Source organism: Hypomesus transpacificus, chromosome 19 (genome assembly GCF_021917145.1).
Source record: "Hypomesus transpacificus isolate Combined female chromosome 19, fHypTra1, whole genome shotgun sequence".
NCBI lineage: Eukaryota > Metazoa > Chordata > Actinopteri > Osmeriformes > Osmeridae > Hypomesus > Hypomesus transpacificus.
In genome coordinates, this window is record NC_061078.1 from 13,437,912 (window position 1) to 13,458,085 (window position 20,174).

The window sequence follows — 20,174 nt, forward strand, 5'->3', positions numbered from 1 at the left end:
CACACTCAGCCCCCCAGCTGAGCGACAGCAGATGGGGCTCCACCTGGTCCACATCTCTGCAGCCTGCGGGGGGGGCTGAGTGTGTGGGGGGGGGGGCCGTCCTCCTGAACAGGGAAGAGCTCACGGCTCGGCCCGCATCGCACCGCTCCTGGGTGTGTGTGTGTCAGGGAGACGGCGCAGGCTGCAGGAGAGGAGCCCGTGGTCGAGACCCTACGGCGGGGGGGGTGGATGCGTTTTCCGACCCCCAGCCCTGCTGCTGTGCGGACAGCCTTCAGAGAGAGAGAGATACAGGGACAGACAGAGAGAGAGAAAGAGAGAGGAGCGTGGAGGAGGAGATCTGGAGCTTCTCACTAGCTCAATGCTGTCCACCCCCACCTCCACCATGGTGGAGAGAACCAGGGTGGGATCAGTCTCCCCCCTCCCCAGGGATGGCCATGCCCAGCGGTGGAGGGTAGGAGCTGGGGGAGCAGGGCCCCGTGAAGGCCCGGCCTGGGGCCACAGAAAGCTCTGATCAAGACACTGTGGGTCCTGCCTGGCCATGGCTGCCAGCTGGACAGGACTCCTACAGGACGCATCAAACACGAGCCCACACACACACACACGCCTACTGTACATACACCCACACACTGTGCACACAAACCCAGACGGCCCAGCAACCCCAGAGACCAGGAACACGACCGACAGCACTTAGCACTTTGTCACTGCCTCAAGCTACCAGTCAGGAGGGAATGTTCCACCTCAGCCATAATAACAACGCTGCATCACCAGCCAGAGTAGTAGCTGGGGGCAGCAGGCAGCAGGCTGGAGGCAGCAGGCTGGGGGCAGAAGGCATGGGGCAGCAGGGAGGGGGCAGCAGGGAGGGGGCAGCAGGGAGGGGGCAGCAGGCTGGGGGCAGCAGGGAGGGGGCAGCAGGCTGGGGGCAGCAGGGAGAGGGCAGCAGGCTGGGGGCAGCAGGCTGGGGGCAGCAGGGAGGGGGCAGCAGGGAGGGGGCAGCAGGCTGGGGGCAGCAGGGAGGGGGCAGCAGGCAGGGGCAGCAGGCTGGGGGCAGCGGGCTGGGGGCAGCGGGCTGGGAGCAGCAGGCTGGGGGCAGCAGGCTGGGGGCAGCAGGCTGGGGGCAGTGGGCTGGGGGCAGCAGGCAGGGGGCAGCAGGCTGGGGGCAGCAGGCTGGGGGCAGCGGGCTGGGGGCAGCGGGCTGGGGGCAGCAGGCTGGGGGCAGAAGGCATGGGGCAGCAGGGAGGGGGCAGCAGGGAGGGGGCAGCAGGCTGGGGGCAGCAGGGAGGGGGCAGCAGGCTGGGGGCAGCAGGGAGGGGGCAGCAGGCTGGGGGCAGCAGGCTGGGGGCAGCAGGGAGGGGGCAGCAGGGAGGGGGCAGCAGGCTGGGGGCAGCAGGGAGGGGGCAGCAGGCAGGGGGCAGAAGGCTGGGGGCAGCGGGCTGGGGGCAGCGGGCTGGGGGCAGCGGGCTGGGAGCAGCAGGCTGGGGGCAGCAGGCTGGGGGCAGCAGGCTGGGGGCAGTGGGCTGGGGGCAGCAGGCAGGGGGCAGCAGGCTGGGGGCAGCGGGCTGGGGGCAGCAGGCTGGGGGCAGCAGGCTGGGGGCAGCGGGCTGGGGGCAGCAGGCAGGGGGCAGCAGGCTGGGGGCAGCGGGCTGGGGGCAGCAGGCTGGGGGCAGCAGGCTGGGAGCAGCGGGCTGGGGGCAGCGGGCTGGGGGTAGCGAGCTGGGAGCAGCAGGCTGGAGGTAGCGGGCTGGGGGCAGCAGGCTGGGGGCAGCGGGCTGGGGGTAGCGGGCTGGGGGCAGCGGGCTTGGGGCAGCGGGCTGGGGGTAGCGGGCTGGGAGCAGCAGGCTTGGGGTAGCGGGCTGGGGGCAGCAGGCTGGGGGCAGCGGGCTGGGGGTAGCGGGCTGGGGGTAGCGGGCTGGGAGCAGCAGGCTGGGGGCAGCAGGCAGGGGGCAGCAGGCAGGGGGGACAGCCCCTCAGCTCTCCTGCTGCTCATGGCCCATCAGGATCACTCCTGCTACTGTTTACACAGCGCTGCTGGCCTCGGCTGAGATCGTCACACACAGGCGCACACACACACACACACCAGGCCTGACACAAACAAACACGCATGCCCACATACACTCACACGCACGCACAGACACACAGGTTACAGGGGGGCCAGTTGCTCATGGGAACAACCATTTGGTTTGTGTGTGTGTGTGTGTGTGTGTGTGTGTGTGTGTGTGTGTGTGTGTGTGGGAAAGAAAGCGCTTATCAAGCGTCGGCTGTGATAAAAGATAAGGCAACTACCAACAGAACAAGCGTCTCCGCGGGGCTGGATTCAAAGCGCCCTCAGAGTCGCCGTGACCTTCAGCTGGCCATGACGCTCGGAGCCTGGTATCACAGAGCAAGTTCATGCCCCAAATGACTCACTCCACCTGGGCCTGCGAGAGCGACATCTCCCACAGTCACAGGCTGGTCCCGTGTGGAGAAATAGGAGCACGCGGCAGCCCGTAGAGGTGGGAGGGAGGGGTGTGGCGTGGGACAGTGTGTGTGTGTGTGTGTGTGCAGTGCAGGGCAGCACTCACCTTGTGAATGGGGGGCAGCCTCCTGCTTTCTCTGTGGACAGCCTCCAGAGTCTCCATCTGCATGGCCACAATGCCTGAGGACGAGGGGGGGGGGGGGGGGGGGGGGGGGGGGGGGAGTACATATTAGCACTGTGCCCCACCTAGAAACGCACGCCTACTTACGAGCGCGGCTGCATTTACAGATTAAAAGACACCCTTTTTGTGTCAGGAGGTTAAGTAATCTGCCTAAGTGCTGTGGGGTTTTGGGCCACAAATACACTCCGAGTCGCCCCTTTGGCTTTTAAAGATGGGGCCGATATAAGTTAACCCCGGGAAAGCTGACAAAACGAGGACATCGGGTCCTAGTTCCAGGACGATTAAGGATGTGTGACCCCTTGGGGGGTCGGGCTGGGTTCCCTGAGGGTTTACCTGGGATCATGCTGTGCAGGCTCTTGATGTGGTCCTGGGTCACGCCGCTCTCGGTGCACACCTTGTCTATGAAGCGGGCGACAAACTTCACCACGGAGTTAGCCACGTCGCTGTTCTCAGAGTCCTCGAAGCCGCTCTCGGTGTCGAAGCTTTCGGCCACGCTGCCGGCAATACTGCACAACGCGCACACACATACACACACAAACACACACACATTATGGCCAATGAGTTACTTGTAGTTGAATGGGATGATACAGCAGGCAGATAGGCTCCGATTTATGTTTTCCTCCGTGGAAAACACGGGAAAAAAAAGTAGTAAAAAAATATTTGCATTTCAGAACCTAAGGAAATGGACAGCGGCCGACACAACGTCCAAGGACACAATGTCATGCACGGCCGGGAATCGAACCGACAACCTTCTCATTAATAGTCTGATTCCCTAACCGCTCAACCACCTGACCCCCATGTAACCTACTGGCAGTCTGCTCAGTATTGTGCTCGTGCTCGAGCTCTGGAGCACCCACGTTTTCGGCGCCTATGGTTACGCATGTTACAAAAGAGTGTGAGAGGGAAACATTAAGGTGCGTTTGTGGCACGTTAGCGGTCTGGCCGGAGGTTGGCTGAGATGCCAGGGCCTGGGTTCAAGGCCTCCTGGCAACGCTACACGAGTCACATGGGACAGTGATGTAACCATTCCACAGAGTTTACAAACCCACAGATGAGAGCCAGAAGTCCTCTCAGAGGAACACAACAAGTCTGGGGAAACAACGTACAAACATTCTTTGAGAGGGAAAAATACAACAACAACAACATCCAAGAATGTGGCCTCTGCCTCGCTCCCGCATCTCGAAAGACATCCATCGTGGGGCATGTAGTTTTTAAGAGACGTCGGTATGCCATGCTGCACACGCTAGCCATTAGAAACTGGCTGAGTGCCTCGCGTTTTCAGTAGCGCGGTCGAAGTTCACTCTGTGCTACTGTGCTGCGGGGAGACCAGCAGGAGGGTCGTCAGGGAAGCACAGGCTCTGGAGATAGCTACTGTTCAGCCTTGGCAGGTCCTTCCACCCGTTTCGGAGAAAAAGGACCCCCAGGTGAGAGAAGTTTCCAGACTCGTTTCACTTTACAGCTACTGCTGAAAACCGCGAATCCTTTTCACTGCCATTTGTGTTGCTCTTGGTTGAGTGTGGTGTTACCCCGGCACCCCACCCCCCTCCTGCAGAAGCCCCGTGTGTTTTAAACACCCTAGCAGAGATGAGGCAGCACTCCAGTGTGTGATGAGTCAAGGAGGGCCAGTAGGAAGGATGTGGGCTGGATCCAGAGGAGGTGTCGCGCTCCATCTGGCCAGAGAGGAGGCTATCAGATATCCAGTGGGGGAAGCCATTTCCACCCACGCACGCGTCAGCGCCTTACTGAGGAGGAACAAGTACTCCCTAACCAAAACAGCATACAGAACAAACCGTTTCCCCATCAGGTTCTGTCCTCCAGATATCTCCCTGATCTGTCCACAACATCTCACCTCATGCGCCTGACCATGGTGTCGGACCAATAAATACAGCTTGGATTGGACGGCTAGGAGACTGTGGAAAGGAGCTGTAAGTCCAGTGTACCTGCCCTTGTACAGTCATCGTTACAAATGGCTAGATAAACTCGATGCTGTTATATCTGAATCAATCGGACTTGCTATATTTTTTTATAAAAATAAATAAATAATAAAAAATAAAAACTCAAAGAAAGTCCATAAATCCCAGTGTGTGTCGCTGGGCCCACGCGTGCTTGCCTGTTGGTGACTATGCTGTTGCTGCCGCTCTCCCAGTCGGTGACTGGGGCGCTCCGCAGCAGCTTGTTCTTGCTGGTGTCCAGAGGCACCAGCAGGTAGACCATGAGGCTGGCGTAGTGGATGGCCTGGCTGAACACGGTGCTCTCCTCGTTCTTCACCAGCTCCTGCTGCTTCTCCTTGCTCAGGGCCGGCCACGCCCGCAGCTGCTCCGCGGCCAGGTCCATGGCCGTCCGCTCGGACGCGCTGGCGGCCGGCTGCGCTTCCGGCTCCTGCGCGGGGTCAACGTGGGAAGATCAAAGATCAAGAATATTGTATTTAAACGGCTCAATTCTCCATACTGGACATACGGCACTGTGAAGACAAAGGGAGGCTGGTTCTCTCACCTTGAGCCTGGCAGTGATTCCTTGTTTATCTTCTGAGGTGGTGAGGTACAGAGCTCTGATCTGGTTCTGGACCTCACCGTAGAAGGTGGACTCCCAGAACTGCTGATTGGTCCAGATCGGGTGGTCCTGGACACAGGTGTACGCAAACTGGCTCACTCCCACCACCAGTTTCTGCAACCAAACAAGAAGGCAGAGAGAGTTTTTTTTCACGTGTGGAAAAACTGCAGAGTAGAAGGTTTTTCAACAAGCAGCTGAGTCAGGCTCTGGGAAGCCAGACCGGACAGTCCCAGTTTGCTGAGTATCTGTGTATGAAGGGTCCCTGTAAGAGTAGCTTGGCCTTACTGTTTCACAACTCGTGAAACTAACTGGGCTGCAAAGAGGAGAGCTTGTAAAGGAGAACATTAAAACCCTGGTGAAAATAGGAAAACAACACAAAGCTGCCAAAGGTCTCAAATGTAATCAATCATTTCTCGTGGGTCGTACGATTTTCAGCACATTAGACCCCACACCAAGACTTCTACTCCCACTCCCAAAGTGGATATATATCTCTCTCACTCTCTCTCTCACACTCTCTCTCGCTTTCTCTCGCACACTCTCGCGCACTCTCACTGTCTGCTTCCTTCCCTGTCTTTCTCCGTCCCTCTCTCTGTCTCTGTTGAAAAACAGCCTCCCGCTGTTTTTCCATGGTTAGAGCAGTTCAGAGACACCTGCTGTTTGCATACCGCGCCTGGAGGGAACCACAGCAGTCTGTTCGAGCCACCAAGGCTGTTCCTCGCTCCCACGGGCTTTGGACATAAACACCAATGAGAGCGAGGCAACAAAGTGACACCTCCACGGCCTGGGCCTAGGAGCGCGCTGGGCCAACATGACACAGGACCAGCTGTGAACTAGTCACCCCCTCAACTCCTCCTCAACCCCCAGCCCCCAGCCCCCTCCCCTCGACCTTGGACCACCACCCCCCTCTCCCCCCTCAACATCCTCTGCCTCCTCACCCACCTTGGCCTGCCTCACTTTTAGACCCCCCCCCCCCCCCCAGCAGAGCCTCAGGGCCATGTGCCTCTCAGTAGACACTCTCGAGCCTCTTATTAGATTAGTGTTTCATTTCTATCCCTCCGAGTCTGATACAATACACCGCACTGCTTCTCTGTTATGGCTCACCATGGTTTCACCCCCGCCAGTGGCCAGCAGCAGCCCAGCTACTGTGGACGCCAGACAGGGGAACAGACCTGGCTCCTTCCCCCAGCAATGGAGGCTCCCTGCTGGGCCCAGCCACACCGCAGGGCTGCCTGGGGGAACCATCTTTGTTCCACACAGGATAGATAATGGAGTTCACCAGTCTCTCCCTCTCCCAGATTCTCCCACATAGGAGGGCAGCAGTGGTCTGTCAGCCCCTGAGCCAGCAGCATCACCGGCCCCTCACTCCCGTAAACAGAACGCCTCCCCCCCGCTAAGACGCCGCTCTGCAGTGCGGTCTCAGACACGTCCCTCCAACCCCGACACGTGGACGCGGAAATCCTTCCGAAAGAGCAGCCCTCCATCGTCCGGGAAATCGAGGAGCCCCGACGCTAATGTGACAGCTCGTCGGGAAGGCTTTCATATGCCTTCGCTAGGCTCCCGCCAGTGGAACAGCGTGTCCTGCCCCTGGATGCTAGCGGCCCCTTATTCGTTCACGGAGCAGGAGGCGGGCGGGGGGCTCCGGGGCTATCGCTGACAAATCAGCCTCGACCGCAGGCCTTCCCCCCGCCGTCGACTGGGCCGTGGAGCCCGAGCTCAAGCTGGCTGTGCCCAAGCTAATGGACTTGTCTCGAGGACTTGAATGGATTACAGAGTCTAGACTCTGTACGAGGAAGGAGCTGCATGACACACGGATGAAGGTGCAGGGGGAGAGTTGCGAGTAGGTTGCCAGAGGTTGCGTTAAGACTTTCTCGTTATTTTGGAAATATTCGCTTAACACAACCTCGGGGTTAGGACTGTTGTTACTCTGAGACTAATGGGCACTAAGGGGGAATAATATAACATTTGTCTTGCTCCCTGTCATGTGCTGTGGCAATATATTGGCACAGGTGTGTGTGTGTGTGTTTAAGTCAGATTGACCGCAGCCAGCTCCCCACATTCTGATAGCTGAGAGCAGCCTGGGTCTGGGCCCAAGGGCTCTGCGAAGATGTAGAGCAGACATATGGAGGGAGACAGGGGGGAGAGGGAGAGTGATAGTGGGAGGGAAGAAGACACCAGGAGGACTGCATTGTTAAATACAGAGGAGGAATGCAGGGCTGAGAGAGAGAGAGGAGGGAGAGAGAGGGAGGGAAAGAGGGGGAGAGAGAGAGAGAGAGAGAGAGAGAGGGAGAAAGAGAGAGAGAGAGAGAGAGAGAGAGAGAGAGAGAGAGAGAGAGAGAGAAAAAGGGGGAGAGGGTGTGTGAGAGAAGGACATAGGGAGACAGAAGGTTGGGTGACAAACAGAGAGTTATAACTCTGTTGATGGTTGACCTTTTCCTGGACTCTTATGACGAGTTAAGAGGCAACACATTATGTAAGTGTATCGCAGACAATCATCCAGCATCCCAGGATGTTCAATACCAAAATAGACATTCCTCTGAAAGTCCTTGAAAGTCACAGGATACAATGTGGAGACACACAATATCCCGACCTGCACACAATCAATCTTCATTCGTTTGCTCATGCTGTATGACTATCGTGCAGAGAAGCGTTTGTGTCCGGAAAAACAAAAGAGCACGTCTCCATTCAAACAATGTATTTACAGCAGATACCCCAGTCAAACAAACACATGTTGACAAGCGTGGCCCCAAAGACCAGCGGGACATGTTGCTAACACAGTCGCCTCCATGGTCCAGGCTAAACACAGCCCTGTCCGCAGCCATCTCCGTGGTACAAGAAGGTCACTCAGTAAATCATTCTCCACACCAGGACGGAGCGTAAAAACAGCTTGACAAGACAAACCTTCAAAATCCCTCCACGCGTAAACTATGGCAGAGAGAATGCAAACAGAGCAAACGTTAGGCTTTGTGAGTCAAGAATCGCGTTGGGCGGGGGGGGGCCTGCTGACTCGCTGCCTCATCCAACTCGTGTTTCTCTCTCACAAAGCCAAATGGATGGATTGGCCCGGAGACGCAGAGCAAATGTCAAACAATGAGTTTGAAAGGTACAATAACACATAGCCAGGTAGCCCCGAGAGCCTTGGGTAAACACCCTCCTGGACGTCACATGACCTTTCTGAGGAACAATGCAGCTTCACGGCTGACTGAGAAAGCAGGGCCGAAACAAAAGGTTGAGATTTAGCTAGGTAAACTTGACCTAGCGAGGGTGACTACGTCAGCCTGACCTTAACCTAAACACCTGGTCACAAAGCCGTCAACCTGTTGACAGGGTTATCATGTTTCATCAGTTAATCATCCACCTCGGCTAAAGGTCTTGGTCACGAATTACTTCAATGCACATGTTTGGCTTCAGCTAGACAACTTAATTAGGAGAAACAGCGACACAAGGAGGGGGTGAAGGCAGAACTCTTCAGAATGTGGCTCACTAACAGAAGCACGCCAGCTCAAACACTTGACCGACCAACCAACCACGCGCGGTCAGTAAATCAAGTGGCCAGTTCATGGGAAATTCTGCTTTGACGCAGCTTTACTGCAGTCTTCCAAGTTCTGTGGAAGTCAGACAGTCCCAGGCTTGTCAACGTTCTCAAGCCAGGCCAAGGAGAGCAAAGCTAGTTAGACCAAAGCTTGACCGAAACCAAGCTGTGAACCAGATCTGGCATTGCCTGTGTACAGTAGGAGACCAAGTCTCATTTTAGGCTTGAGATTGGAAGTACATTAGCCTATGTATGTTTCTGTGGAGGAGGACTGTGTATGGAGCATATTAGTTTGGAGTTGGTTCATGGGCAGACGGCCCCCAGACAGGCTGGAGCGAGGAGGGAAACAGACACTGGGCCCCGAGGGAGAAGATCTGACCTAATTTATTCCAGTCCTGATCTTCTCTTCCCTGCCTCGTCCTGACCCTTGTTGTTATGTGAAGAAAACAACATCGACAGACGGAGTGACAGATAGATGGCGCTAGAGAGAGAAAGACAAAAAGAAAGAGAGAGAGAGAAAAAGAGAGAGAGAGAAAAAGAGAGAGAGAGAAAAAGAGGGAGAAGACAGACAGACACAGAAAGAGAGACAGAGACAGACAGACAAACAGAGAGAGATCAGAGGTTAAGTGGAGATGTGTGTCAGTAAGCAGAGTGACAGGTGCATGTGACAGCCATGGTATCTAGTGTGACATCAGATGGGTCTCTGGGAATAGCCTCAGGACATCAAAAGATAGAAACACTCAAACGTACACAGGTTTGCTCACATTCAGAAGCAAAGCCAGGCTTATAGTGGTTACGTAAAGAACCCAATTACAGCCAAGGTATGGGAGTAACTAATCACCCAAAGCCACTTGAGCACTGATTAACTAAGTCCTTCTCTGAAGATTACGAAGTTTAGTGGGTAGTGTGTATTCGTGAGTGTGTGTATTCGTAAATGAGTGTTTGTGTGTCCAGGTATGTGCTTTGCAATCTCGGCCAAGGTGCTTTCGTGCACCTTATACCGTTGTGCCAGATCCGACGACCACCATGTCCCTAGTGTAACCCACAAAGCACTGCAGTCGCTCTGACCTCTTCAACGAGCGGCCTGACCAGGTCAAACCAGGATTTAAGAGTCGGAGTCAAAAACCCTTTTACCGAGATATGTTGTTTCTCCACTAAGTATAATCACTTTGTTGAACAACGAAACCAAAAGTTTCCCCCATGAAACTAATCTCACCCACAAGACTCGTGTTCAATACAATCAAGCTTTTGAAAGAAGCCGTTTTCAATTTGCTGTTGATTGAGTTATTGCAGCTAATGCATTAAGTACAAAATACATTACAGACGTGCATGTGATCCAACAACCTCTTAACCTGAATGTCAATATCTTCAGGAAGGGGAGGGAGGTCTTCCCCTAGACCCCTGTCTGCTAACCACCCCCACCCCAAACTCTCCTCTTCATCTTCCAGAGTCCGAGTTGTCCACAAGAGCATACCCAGACTGCCAAACTAGCTTACCACCACGCTACATCGCCTTCATCTGCTGCCAGGGCTGCTTTCAAGAGCCCAATAACCGTCTGTGTGGTGGAGTCCAGGACGGCTGGGGAACGTGGAGGAGGGCGGGGAGGCAGGACAGGGGGTGGAACGCTCCCACAGGCATTCACTCCAACCAGGATGGGACTGCCTCTCGTGCCACGGTGGGATTATCGACTGCATCGCCCAGCGTTACCACATGGCCCCAAACGCTCTCGACTATCTCTAGGTCAATCGCTTTTTAGATGAATTGGATTTCAACCCCCCTTACCACCCCCAACCCCCCCCCCCCCCCCCCCCCCCCCCCCCCACCCACGTCAGCCCAGCGCCACCTTTTTTGTTGTTGTTTTGTTTGGCTTGACTTTGCGTGACGTCAGCATCCTCGACCAGGAGATGAGAGCGTGCTCTCTGGCTGGTGAGAGGCGTCCAGCCTTAGCGTGAGGCCGCCCGGGAGAGACGCGCTGTGTTCCAGAACCTTCCTCCCCCAGAGCCAGCGCTGCTCAGAGCAGCGCCTCGGGAGCGGGCCTCCGTGTGCAGTGCACAGATCTGGCCAGCCAGGGCCTTTTACATAATCCTTTAATCAAGATTTAAGGTTACGTAAACTGAAGGAACAGGAACTGAAGGAACAGGAACTGAAGGAACAGGAACTGAAGGAACAGGAACTGAAGGAACAGGAACTGAAGGAACAGGAACTGAAGGAACAGGAACTGAAGGAACAGGAACTGAAGGAACAGGAAAAAGCAACAAAAACAAACAAGAACCCCCCATGAAATCCAAATGTTTCTGGGCCCAATGGCTTTCAGATGTCTTAATGAAGGGGTGAGGAGCCAAGGACAGGGTGGGGGGACGGACGAGCAGGTAGAGGGATGGAGGTTTCTATGCTCACAGCATCGGTCAGGGACACAGGAAAACTGTCAAGTATGGGGGGGGGGGGGGTGACTAACACTATGAACCCCCACGTACCCCCACCCCACTCCCCACGCACACCCCCCCCCCCCCCCCCCTCAGATTACACATCCTTCTCTGGATGAGAGTAGCTAGCACTGCTCCTCTCCTTGTGTGTGCAGCAATGCACCGATGGAGAGCGATAGAGAGAGAGAGAGAGAGAGAGAGAGAGAGAGAGAGAGAGAGAGAGAGAGAGAGAGAGAGAGAGAGAGGAGGGAGAGAGAGGGAGGGAAAGAGGGGGAGAGAGAGAGAGAGAGAGAGAGAGGGAGAGAGAGAGTGAGAGAGAGAGAGAGAGAGAGAGATAGCGAGAGCCTGGCAGCCGACATCAGACGGTTCCCCCAGCGTGCCCAGTGTGGGTAAGTCCCAGACCGGCCCGGGCAGGGCGGGGCGCAGTCGGCCCGGGGTCTCACCACCCGACACGGCTGTGGGCCGTTGTGTCTGCCCCCATGGCAACGCTGGAGCAGTGCGGACATAGCTGTGGCCACGCTCCATCTCGACCACAAGCCGATCACGGGGGCTGGAAAGCGCTGACCACAGCCAGGCCCCCGGGGGGGTTGTGGTGGGGCTGGGTTAGTACATCCGACCCCTTGTTCCCCCTAACCTGGCCTGGGAACAGACAGCGGCAGACGGGGAGAACCAGAAAACAGCCTGCCAAGACCACTACAGAAACACACTCATCCCTCTCCATTACCATCACTCTGGCCGTTTCTATTACCATACCCCCTCCCCTCCTCCTCGGTTATTAATGTGGCCTCCAGTAGGCCTCGCTGCCTGTGGAGAATGCACCAGCCTCCTGGCCTTAATACAGTCATATGATCACCAGGTCACAATGCTGCCTTCAGCCTGGTTCCCTTCTGTGTGTGTGTGTGTGTGTGTGTGTGAGGGCCCCTGTGGAATCTCGGTAACGTACTCACCCTGTAAAAGGCCGTTGTCAGGGGCAGGAGGGCGGAGGCAACGGAGTACTCTTCAGAGTTGGAACAGTCCTGGGGGTGACAAGAGGAGAGGTGAGGAGAGCAGAGGAGGAGGTTGGGGGAGAGAGAGGGGTTAAGAGAGGGCAGGACATGTTTCAGCACCAACATGGACACTTAGTAGCCATGTACCCACAACAAGACTGATGAGGCTCCGTGGGGAAGCGATCTCACGACAAACCATTTGGGAGGAAAGACCCAATCATTCACAAAACACAACTGGAGCGAGGGAACCGTTTGTGCCATAGCCATCCTTCAAGTGAAATGTTTTCAACGGTAATTACAAACCATTTACAGTCATGGCCTACATTTCCTTGAGACCCCATGATGAGAAGACCAAGACCGCAGTGACCACCAACCAAACATGCACTCGCAGTCCAGAGAAGCACTGGGACAAAACGTCCACTCGCGTCGAATAATGACAAACGCCCTTACATAACGGCTTGGGTTGTGCTCTATAGGGCCCTGCCAGGATCATTCACTGTCAAGTCCAACTGTGCACAACAGACATATGCTTTCAATAGCCTTATATAATACCCACACTGACACAGAATTGTCACAATGTTCCAATTTATTTATTTAATGTTTTGCCTTCTTGAAGCAGATGACATGGCTGGGCCTATCCGGGATCGACGTCAACAAAAAAGAGGTTTTACGAAACGGTTGGGAACATTGAGGGATTGAGAAAATCACAAATCGTCTTGGCAAAATAAAATGCAATGTCCATTCGTCAAGCGCCTCATAACTGGTCAGATAATCCGATTTGGTGTTTCTCCTCAAGCAGAGTTGAAATCCCCTCTTTACCTCCATCATATCCGCCGTAGCTACACGGTGTTTGAAATCATTTGAGGCGGTGTTCAATAGAGCATTAGAGAAAAGTCTGCTGTTGGCAGATAGCACAATAGACCTTGAGGAGTAAGGACGTAGGAGCCTCAAACGAAACCGGTCTTCATTGAAACCATAGAAACCCTCTGAGAAACGGACCCAGGTCGGACCCAAAAGTGCTTCACACACAGGAAATTAGTACTTATCTACATGAGCTTTGTCAGGATTTATTTGTTGAACTCGGGAGAATGAGAATGGCCGCCGGAAACTTAATTTACGTCCATGTCAAAGCAACAGTGCCGATTTTGATCTGGTAATGCGTGAGATAACCCTTGCAGGGACCCCAAGAGGAAAGAACATAAATCACACACACACACACACACAGTTCAACAAATAGCCATGAAACAAACAAACAGGCGCTCAGAGACGCTCATTTTGGTGGGAGGGTGAGGGTGTGGGCTGGGCCAGGGTTTGCGACAGAAAGCTAGCGTTTGCCAATAAGGGAGAGGGGTGGGTTGGGGGTAGGGGTCGTGGATAACTCCCCTGTTCCCTCATCCCTCACAGACAAACCAGGAATGTACGGGGGGGAGTAAATGCAAAACACACGTTCCCCAGCTAAACATGAAAGCCTGGCCCCCCATGGACCAAAAGGCATACTTGCAGTTTTGTTTTTTTTTCCCCTCTCTCCCTCACTTCTTGCCTCTCGTCTTCAGTTATTTAGGCTGCGGTCGAGTGTTCCTACTTTGGAGTGGCAACAGCGACTTTGTTTACCAGCGTCCTTTACGATGCCGCGGGTCGGAAGAGTTCACAGAACCCAGCGAAGAAAACTCCAAATAGCAGAGGCTAGTGGAAGTGCACGGGCAGATAAACGAGAACATTTCACAGACCCAACATTATTCAGACTGGGGAGCAAAAAAAAACTCCCAAAGGTCAAAGTGTCAAACATTTCATTATGTCTCGTTCTGCTTCACTGTACCACAGAGCACGTCGACATCAAAAAGGCTGCAGTGCGGACATCCCGTGGGCGGAGGGATAGCCCCGATAGGCCAGCCATCTGTCTGCTATCTGGAAGAAAACAGACCCACTGTACACTACATGCTCATATCTCACTCTGGCACCGTCAGGTTTACTTTAAGTGACCTCGGTAACGTGACCCGAAACAAGACCCGACTATAATCTAGCTAGCCTATAGCCTTGCCCTGCTCATCCAGTTCCAGGAAATAGTATATTTTCATCATGTTTTTCATAGTGAGAACTTCTCACACAGACTACCGCATCATGATCTACTGTAAGTCTGAACTACTTAGTGGAGGGAATTGGGCCAAAAGACAAACACATCAAACCCTACGTATATCTACTAAGGCTGGATCTACAAGTATGAGGTCCAAGACTCTTAATACAGACGAAATGAATGCAAGACAGCAGCATGTGGCGTGTGGAAGGTTCCAGTCTGCTTAGGGATTCCAGCTGTCTCCAGTCACGTCCAGTCGGCTGACAGACGGGGGGACGTACGTGTGTGCGTGTGTGACACAGGACACTGGTAGCCGTGAAGCGCAGGACATACGTGCTCATGTGAGGGTGCATGGGGGGGGCGGGGTGTTTGTGAGTGAGCTTATCTGAATGTGTTTGTTTCGCACTGCGCCTCCCAGCATAGCTACTTAAGGATGACACAGCAGGCGCCCAATTCCCCCCCCCCCTCTCCCTCTCCCTCTCCCTCTCTCTCTCATGACTCACGGCATTCTTCCCCCCTCATGGACACATACAATATAGCCCCACGAAAAACAAAAGCCCCCCCGCCCATGTGACAGGAAGTGAGCAAAGCGCAGCTTCCTGCAAGACACCGAGCGTTCTTTGAAGCGGACTGCTTTCCAGGAAAGCTCGGGCTGTGAGAGGTATGTGTCCCGGAGCAGGGAGAGGTGCAGTACAGGAGAGTTTGTGAGACGGCAGGAGGTACGCATGCCGTTTACAGGAGGACTCTCTCGTCTCAGGAACTTCTGGGCCCTCAGCGCTCATAATAAGCCGAGTCATGAGCATGGCCTGAGTCATCAGCACGGTCCAGGAATTCAAAAGTCCCAAACAGCATCACGGCATACAGTACAGAGGCGATCGCACGGGCTCCATCGTATTCCTAAGAGTCGAGGGTGTCGATCGAGCCAGCCTGGTTCCCATCCCCCCGTGCGTACACGTCCGGCGCACGCCGTGGACACGCGCGCCACCCGTGGAGCGTGCATGCAGCAAGCAGCCGTTTGGAGCGTGTTGGTGAGCTCTGCGTGTGGGGCCCGTGGCGATGGTCGAGTCAAGCGGTCGGGGCCCATCATCCTCTCTCTCTGACAGGAAATGGTTGAGATGCCAGGATGCCTTTCTAACTCCTCCACACCGTAAGGCTCCTCTTGCCTTGCGCAATGTCCACTTCCAAACCTGCAACAGCTGCAGCGTCAACCAGTACACACACACACACACACTCAAATAGACCCCCCATTAGTCTGAATACCTTAAAAAGTTAAGTGCCTGAGTCATAAATCCGGCTTTAAACAGATGCAACGTGTTTACTGCACAAACAGATAAGCTTGGTCTCACAGATTGAAGTCACATATTTCATTGGGACCCATTAAAGACGGGCCAATCACTGTGTCAAAGCACACCGTGTGAGGACTGCACCGCACTGACGGGTTTGGGTCCGAAGCCGCCAGGCTTCCAAAAAGCTGTGTGTTTGTGTTTACCTCGAGTTCAGGCCCGGGGGTCCAGGAAGGGGCTCCTTGTGTCATCTAACAACCGGCCAATCACGCCCCCACACCCCCCGAAACCCCTCCCATGACAGAAAGCTGCTTCAACAGTCAAGACGAAAACAAATGTCATCAAGACCTCATCGGCTGAGAACGCGCGTTTGGATGTTTGCTTTCCACGCTTCCATTGCGTAGGTGTTCAACAAACAATGGACGTCTGCAGAAACTCACGTCTCAAGCCAGATCGGCACAGTGTGCTGGATCTCATAGTCGCACCGGGCTGCTGAGTTGCATTTCACTCTGACACGGAAACCCACACAAGCGAATTAGACGCCGGCCGGCACTTGGATACAGAACAGAGGAAAGTCGCCCTCCCGTGTGTTACAGACACCTTGACCTTTGACCTATTGTACAAACAGGCCAGTTTCTTCCACTTCCCCCGACTGGCAGCCTGCAGCTCCGACTCCCCCTGCAAACCTTCGAACCCCCAAACGCTCAGAGCTGTCAGGCTACGTGTGGAACAGAAAGCTGTGAGGATATCAAAAGGAATGCATCTAATGAGGCATCACGCGGTCGCCCGTACAAAGACCATGCAGCATTTCAAACTGCATTAGTCACTCTCGCTCTCTCTCTCTTTCACACACACACACACACACGGGTTATAATTACTGGCTCTGGTGTAGTTTGTCATATCTCCGAGGACTTTTTGACAGGGCAGAGTGTTGAAAAGAGGAATATAAGTGTAATTGCTGTTGAGGCTATTTATATGACTCAAAGTGCCTATCCAAGACAAATCCATGAGCTTCACCACAGAGATACTGAAGCAGGACCAGACACTGGGTCTGCTAGGGACCCCAGTGCGGGGGGAGAAATATTATACAATTATATAATATTATACATTTGAATGAAATTAGAGAAAAATGCTTGCTATGTTTGATCGAATCTTTCTTGGCAGACAACCGTGTTCCATTTTAAATATCGTCTCCATGTGTGAAACCGTTGCTTATTTTTCCTTTACGAGAGGCATAACTGATTCTATCAGAAATAGGCGCGGAATGTTCCGGGGGGAAATGAGCGATCTGTGGATGTGGAGAGGAGCTCCTCCCCCCCTCATGGCTACCTTCAGGACCACATGGAGAGAGAGAAAGGGATCTCCGCTGCCCTACCCCATTCACCTGAGGGCTGGAGAGCAGGCGACGTGGAGATGAAGTGAGGATGCGGCCGGCGTGACGTGGAGATGACACCGACTGGCTGGTGTGACTCGAGAGCTGACGGGGAGTTTCTGTCTCCACCGGTGAGGTCAGTCAGCTGTTCCCTGCGTGCAGCAGGGCCGGCCCCCCGGGGCTCAGCCTCTCACGTAGCCTCGGGAGCATGCTCCGTGCTGCACGTTCGCCACGCTCTCCAGCCAATCACCTGGCCGTGCTGCACGTTCTCCACGCTCTCCAGCCAATCACCTGGCCGTGCTGCACGTTCGCCACGCTCTCCAGCCAATCACCTGGCCTTTCTCTCTTAACGAGGTCCAGACTGGAGAACCACAAGAAACGTGCCAAGTGACCCCTGGACACTGGGAGAATGAGAAGCTGTTTGGATGGTTCTGCATTGAAGTCACTCTTCAGTTGATAAAGGCCCCTTGAGGCCCGGGGCACACCCAGTGGGGCTGCTTGTCTTCCATGGTAATCTACTGTGATGGGCCGCGGAGCTCACGTCTCACATGCACAGGCTCTTAGCGTTTTTTTTTTGCATGGAATTAGAATTCCTTGTGAAACGTCACAGGGAGAAAAGAAAAAGAAAAAGGCAAAAAAGAAAGTTCAGGTTCAGTTTAGAATAAATCTTTTTGACTTGCAAACATCATGCATGTGTTGCTTGAAAAGCAGCCGCACGCGCGCACACACACACATCAGGATCCCATTTCCCCAGGAAAAACAATACGACACACGCTCGCAGTTCCACTATCAGATAACTTCGGCACATTAAGCAACCTAACAAGCACGCATTTCTACATTGTTCGGTGCATTCCAGAACAGGCCCGGTTTCGAACCCCCAAACAGAGCCGTCATGATGCTGTCCGCTCCCTGTCTCATCGTGGAGCCCCTTCTGAAGGGCCTCTTCACAAGGACTGGACCGCTCCGCGTCCTGCAGGTCACCGGCCGCCTCTGACCACGGAGAACGCGCCCTCGCCCAGATCAGGGCTGCAGACGGCACGTGGAACATGGATGTCAGCTTCCTGACCGCGCCATGCAGGGTGCGGAACGACACGAGCGTGCCAGCTGATTGGTGAAAAGGCCTCCGGCCAGGGGCAGAGTGGAGGTCCATGCCTCTGTCATGGGCCTGACCGCGCCCCCTTGTCTCCCATTTGACCCTCTTTTACGCACGTGGAGCGTCCTCCCCCCCGCGCCGCCCCCCTATGGCCCCCCGCGGCCTGCGCTCCAGCAGATGTTGGGGCTTCAGCGGTTCACTGGCCTCCATCATTTGAGCAGAAAAATGCCTGGAATCCAGAACCACGCCATAAAAATCGTTGTGTGTGAACACCCGGCTCAGAATCATTAAAATCCCCCCCCCCCCCCCCCCCCCCCCCCAACTGGCCGGGCCAGGTGACGCCATGCAGTAAAACATGAGGAACTACCACTGGGACCCGAGCGCTCCTCTCTGATTGATGCCTCGCTGACACCTTATAGGCCGAACGCAGCCGAGCGACAGGAAAATATATCGCTAATCACTTTGACTAATAACAACAGCAGCGGTGCGATTCCCCCCCCGCCGCAGCAGGGAGAGGCATCAAACACTGACCCCCCCCTCCCCCAAATAGGATTCACCCACACGACAGGCTGTCAAACGATTGTAAATGAAGACAAACCAAGACTAAATCACAACCGAGACAACCAACCCCCCACCCCCCTCCCAAATGCTCAGAGTCTGTTCTGCTGTATAAGTCAGGTGGCTGAGCGGTTAGGAAATCGGACCAGTAATCAGAAGGTTACCGGTTCGATTCCCGGCCGTGCAAAATGACGTTGTGTCCTTGGGCAAGACACTTCACCCTAATTGCCTCAGGGGGGACGTCCCTGTGTAAGTCGCTCTGGATAAAGGCGTCTGCAAAAAAATATATATATTTAAAAAAATATATATAAAAAAGAAAAAGACTTTTTTAAATGCTGACTGCAGTTGAGCGTGGTGCTGGACTAGAAAGGTGGGGCAGGGTGTGGCTGGATGACTGCTGAGCAGCTAGCCAGGCTGCCTGAGGTCTGACGCCTGTCATGCTAGCTGGAGGAGGATGAGGAGAGAGGCAGGAGGGAGGTATGCTCCGCTCTGCCAGAGCTGTCTGCTTAGCGCTTGGTCGGCCGGCACGCTCTCATCCTGTTTCCATTATGCACGACTTCAGACATACTAAATTCAAACCAGTTATGGCCCGTGAAAACAAGCCACAGCACCCCGAGATGAGCTGTTCTGGAGCAGGGACGGGGGGGACGGGGGGGGGGCCGCGCTCCCTAAATATGTTGCGGTTTACCTGTTAAAGCTGTGTGGAGAGCGCGGGGGGAACACCCAAGTCAACATGGGGAAAACGAAGGCAAGCTGCGCGAAACAGCGCTACTGTGAAAACGAAGGGGATGCTCGACGGCGAGTGCTGTTTCACTGTGGCCACAGGAGGGACGACTGCAGGGACATTGGCGCCTCGGAGCGCCACGGCTCGGGACGACTGAAGCGCCGGCCACGCATCACGTCCCCCCCCCCCCCCCGCCAGAGACAGAGCTGGAGCGACGAGCGAGTTCTCGCCGGGCGAGTCCCAGCAAAGTCTGCCCGTTAGCGACGCGCCGCGTTTAAGGTTCAGACGGTCGCACAAACGCAGGCGGTACCAGAGACGGCGAGCCCGGGAACCCACCTGGAGGGCACAGTTCATCATGCGGGTGATGTAGTCAAACTGCTGGTGGTCCAGGATGGCGCGGTTCTGCTGGACGTGAAGGCTCAGCTCCTCGGTCAGACACTGGCGGGCAGCCTTGCCTTTCAGGGCCCGCAACGCTGCTGGGAGGGTCTGGAGAGAAAGAGAGACAGAGAGAGAGACAGAGGGGTTGGGGGAGGAGAGAGAGAGAGAGAGAGAGAGAGAGAGAGAAGGGGAGGGGGAGAGAGAGAGAGAGGGTGGGTGTGAGGAGTCAGAGGGAGAGGGAGGGGGAAGGGGTTGAGAGAGAGAGAGAGAGAGAGAGGAGCGAGAGGGAGGGAGAAAGAGGTAGAAAAGAGAAGGAGAGACAGAATTGTTCATAACATGCAACTATCAGGGTCGGGTCTGGTCTGGTTCTGGTCTGGTTTGATGTACCCCAAACCCAATCTCCATATTACTCACACTAGAGAAATGTCCTACATTTCTCCAGGCATGAAACCCAAGCCGGGGCTTTGGAGGGCCTCCTCCTCAAGGACAACAACAGGTACACTTCCAATTGTTTCAGGCCCAGCCATTGAACCATGACACTGTAATTCATCCTAATGACAAAATAGCTAGCGTC

General features: G+C 54.8%; 1 protein-coding gene across 1 annotated transcript in view; it reads right to left on the reverse strand.

Annotated features, from left to right (window-relative positions):
• Nucleotides 1–20,174, reverse strand: part of sbf2 (SET binding factor 2) — a 78,490-nt gene that overhangs the window by 17,528 nt on the left and 40,788 nt on the right. Inside the window, 6 exon segments of the mRNA XM_047041270.1 lie at nucleotides 2,559–2,632; nucleotides 2,967–3,139; nucleotides 4,744–5,012; nucleotides 5,127–5,297; nucleotides 12,083–12,151; nucleotides 19,559–19,708. Of these exon segments, the coding sequence (XP_046897226.1) occupies nucleotides 2,559–2,632; nucleotides 2,967–3,139; nucleotides 4,744–5,012; nucleotides 5,127–5,297; nucleotides 12,083–12,151; nucleotides 19,559–19,708 (906 nt within the window).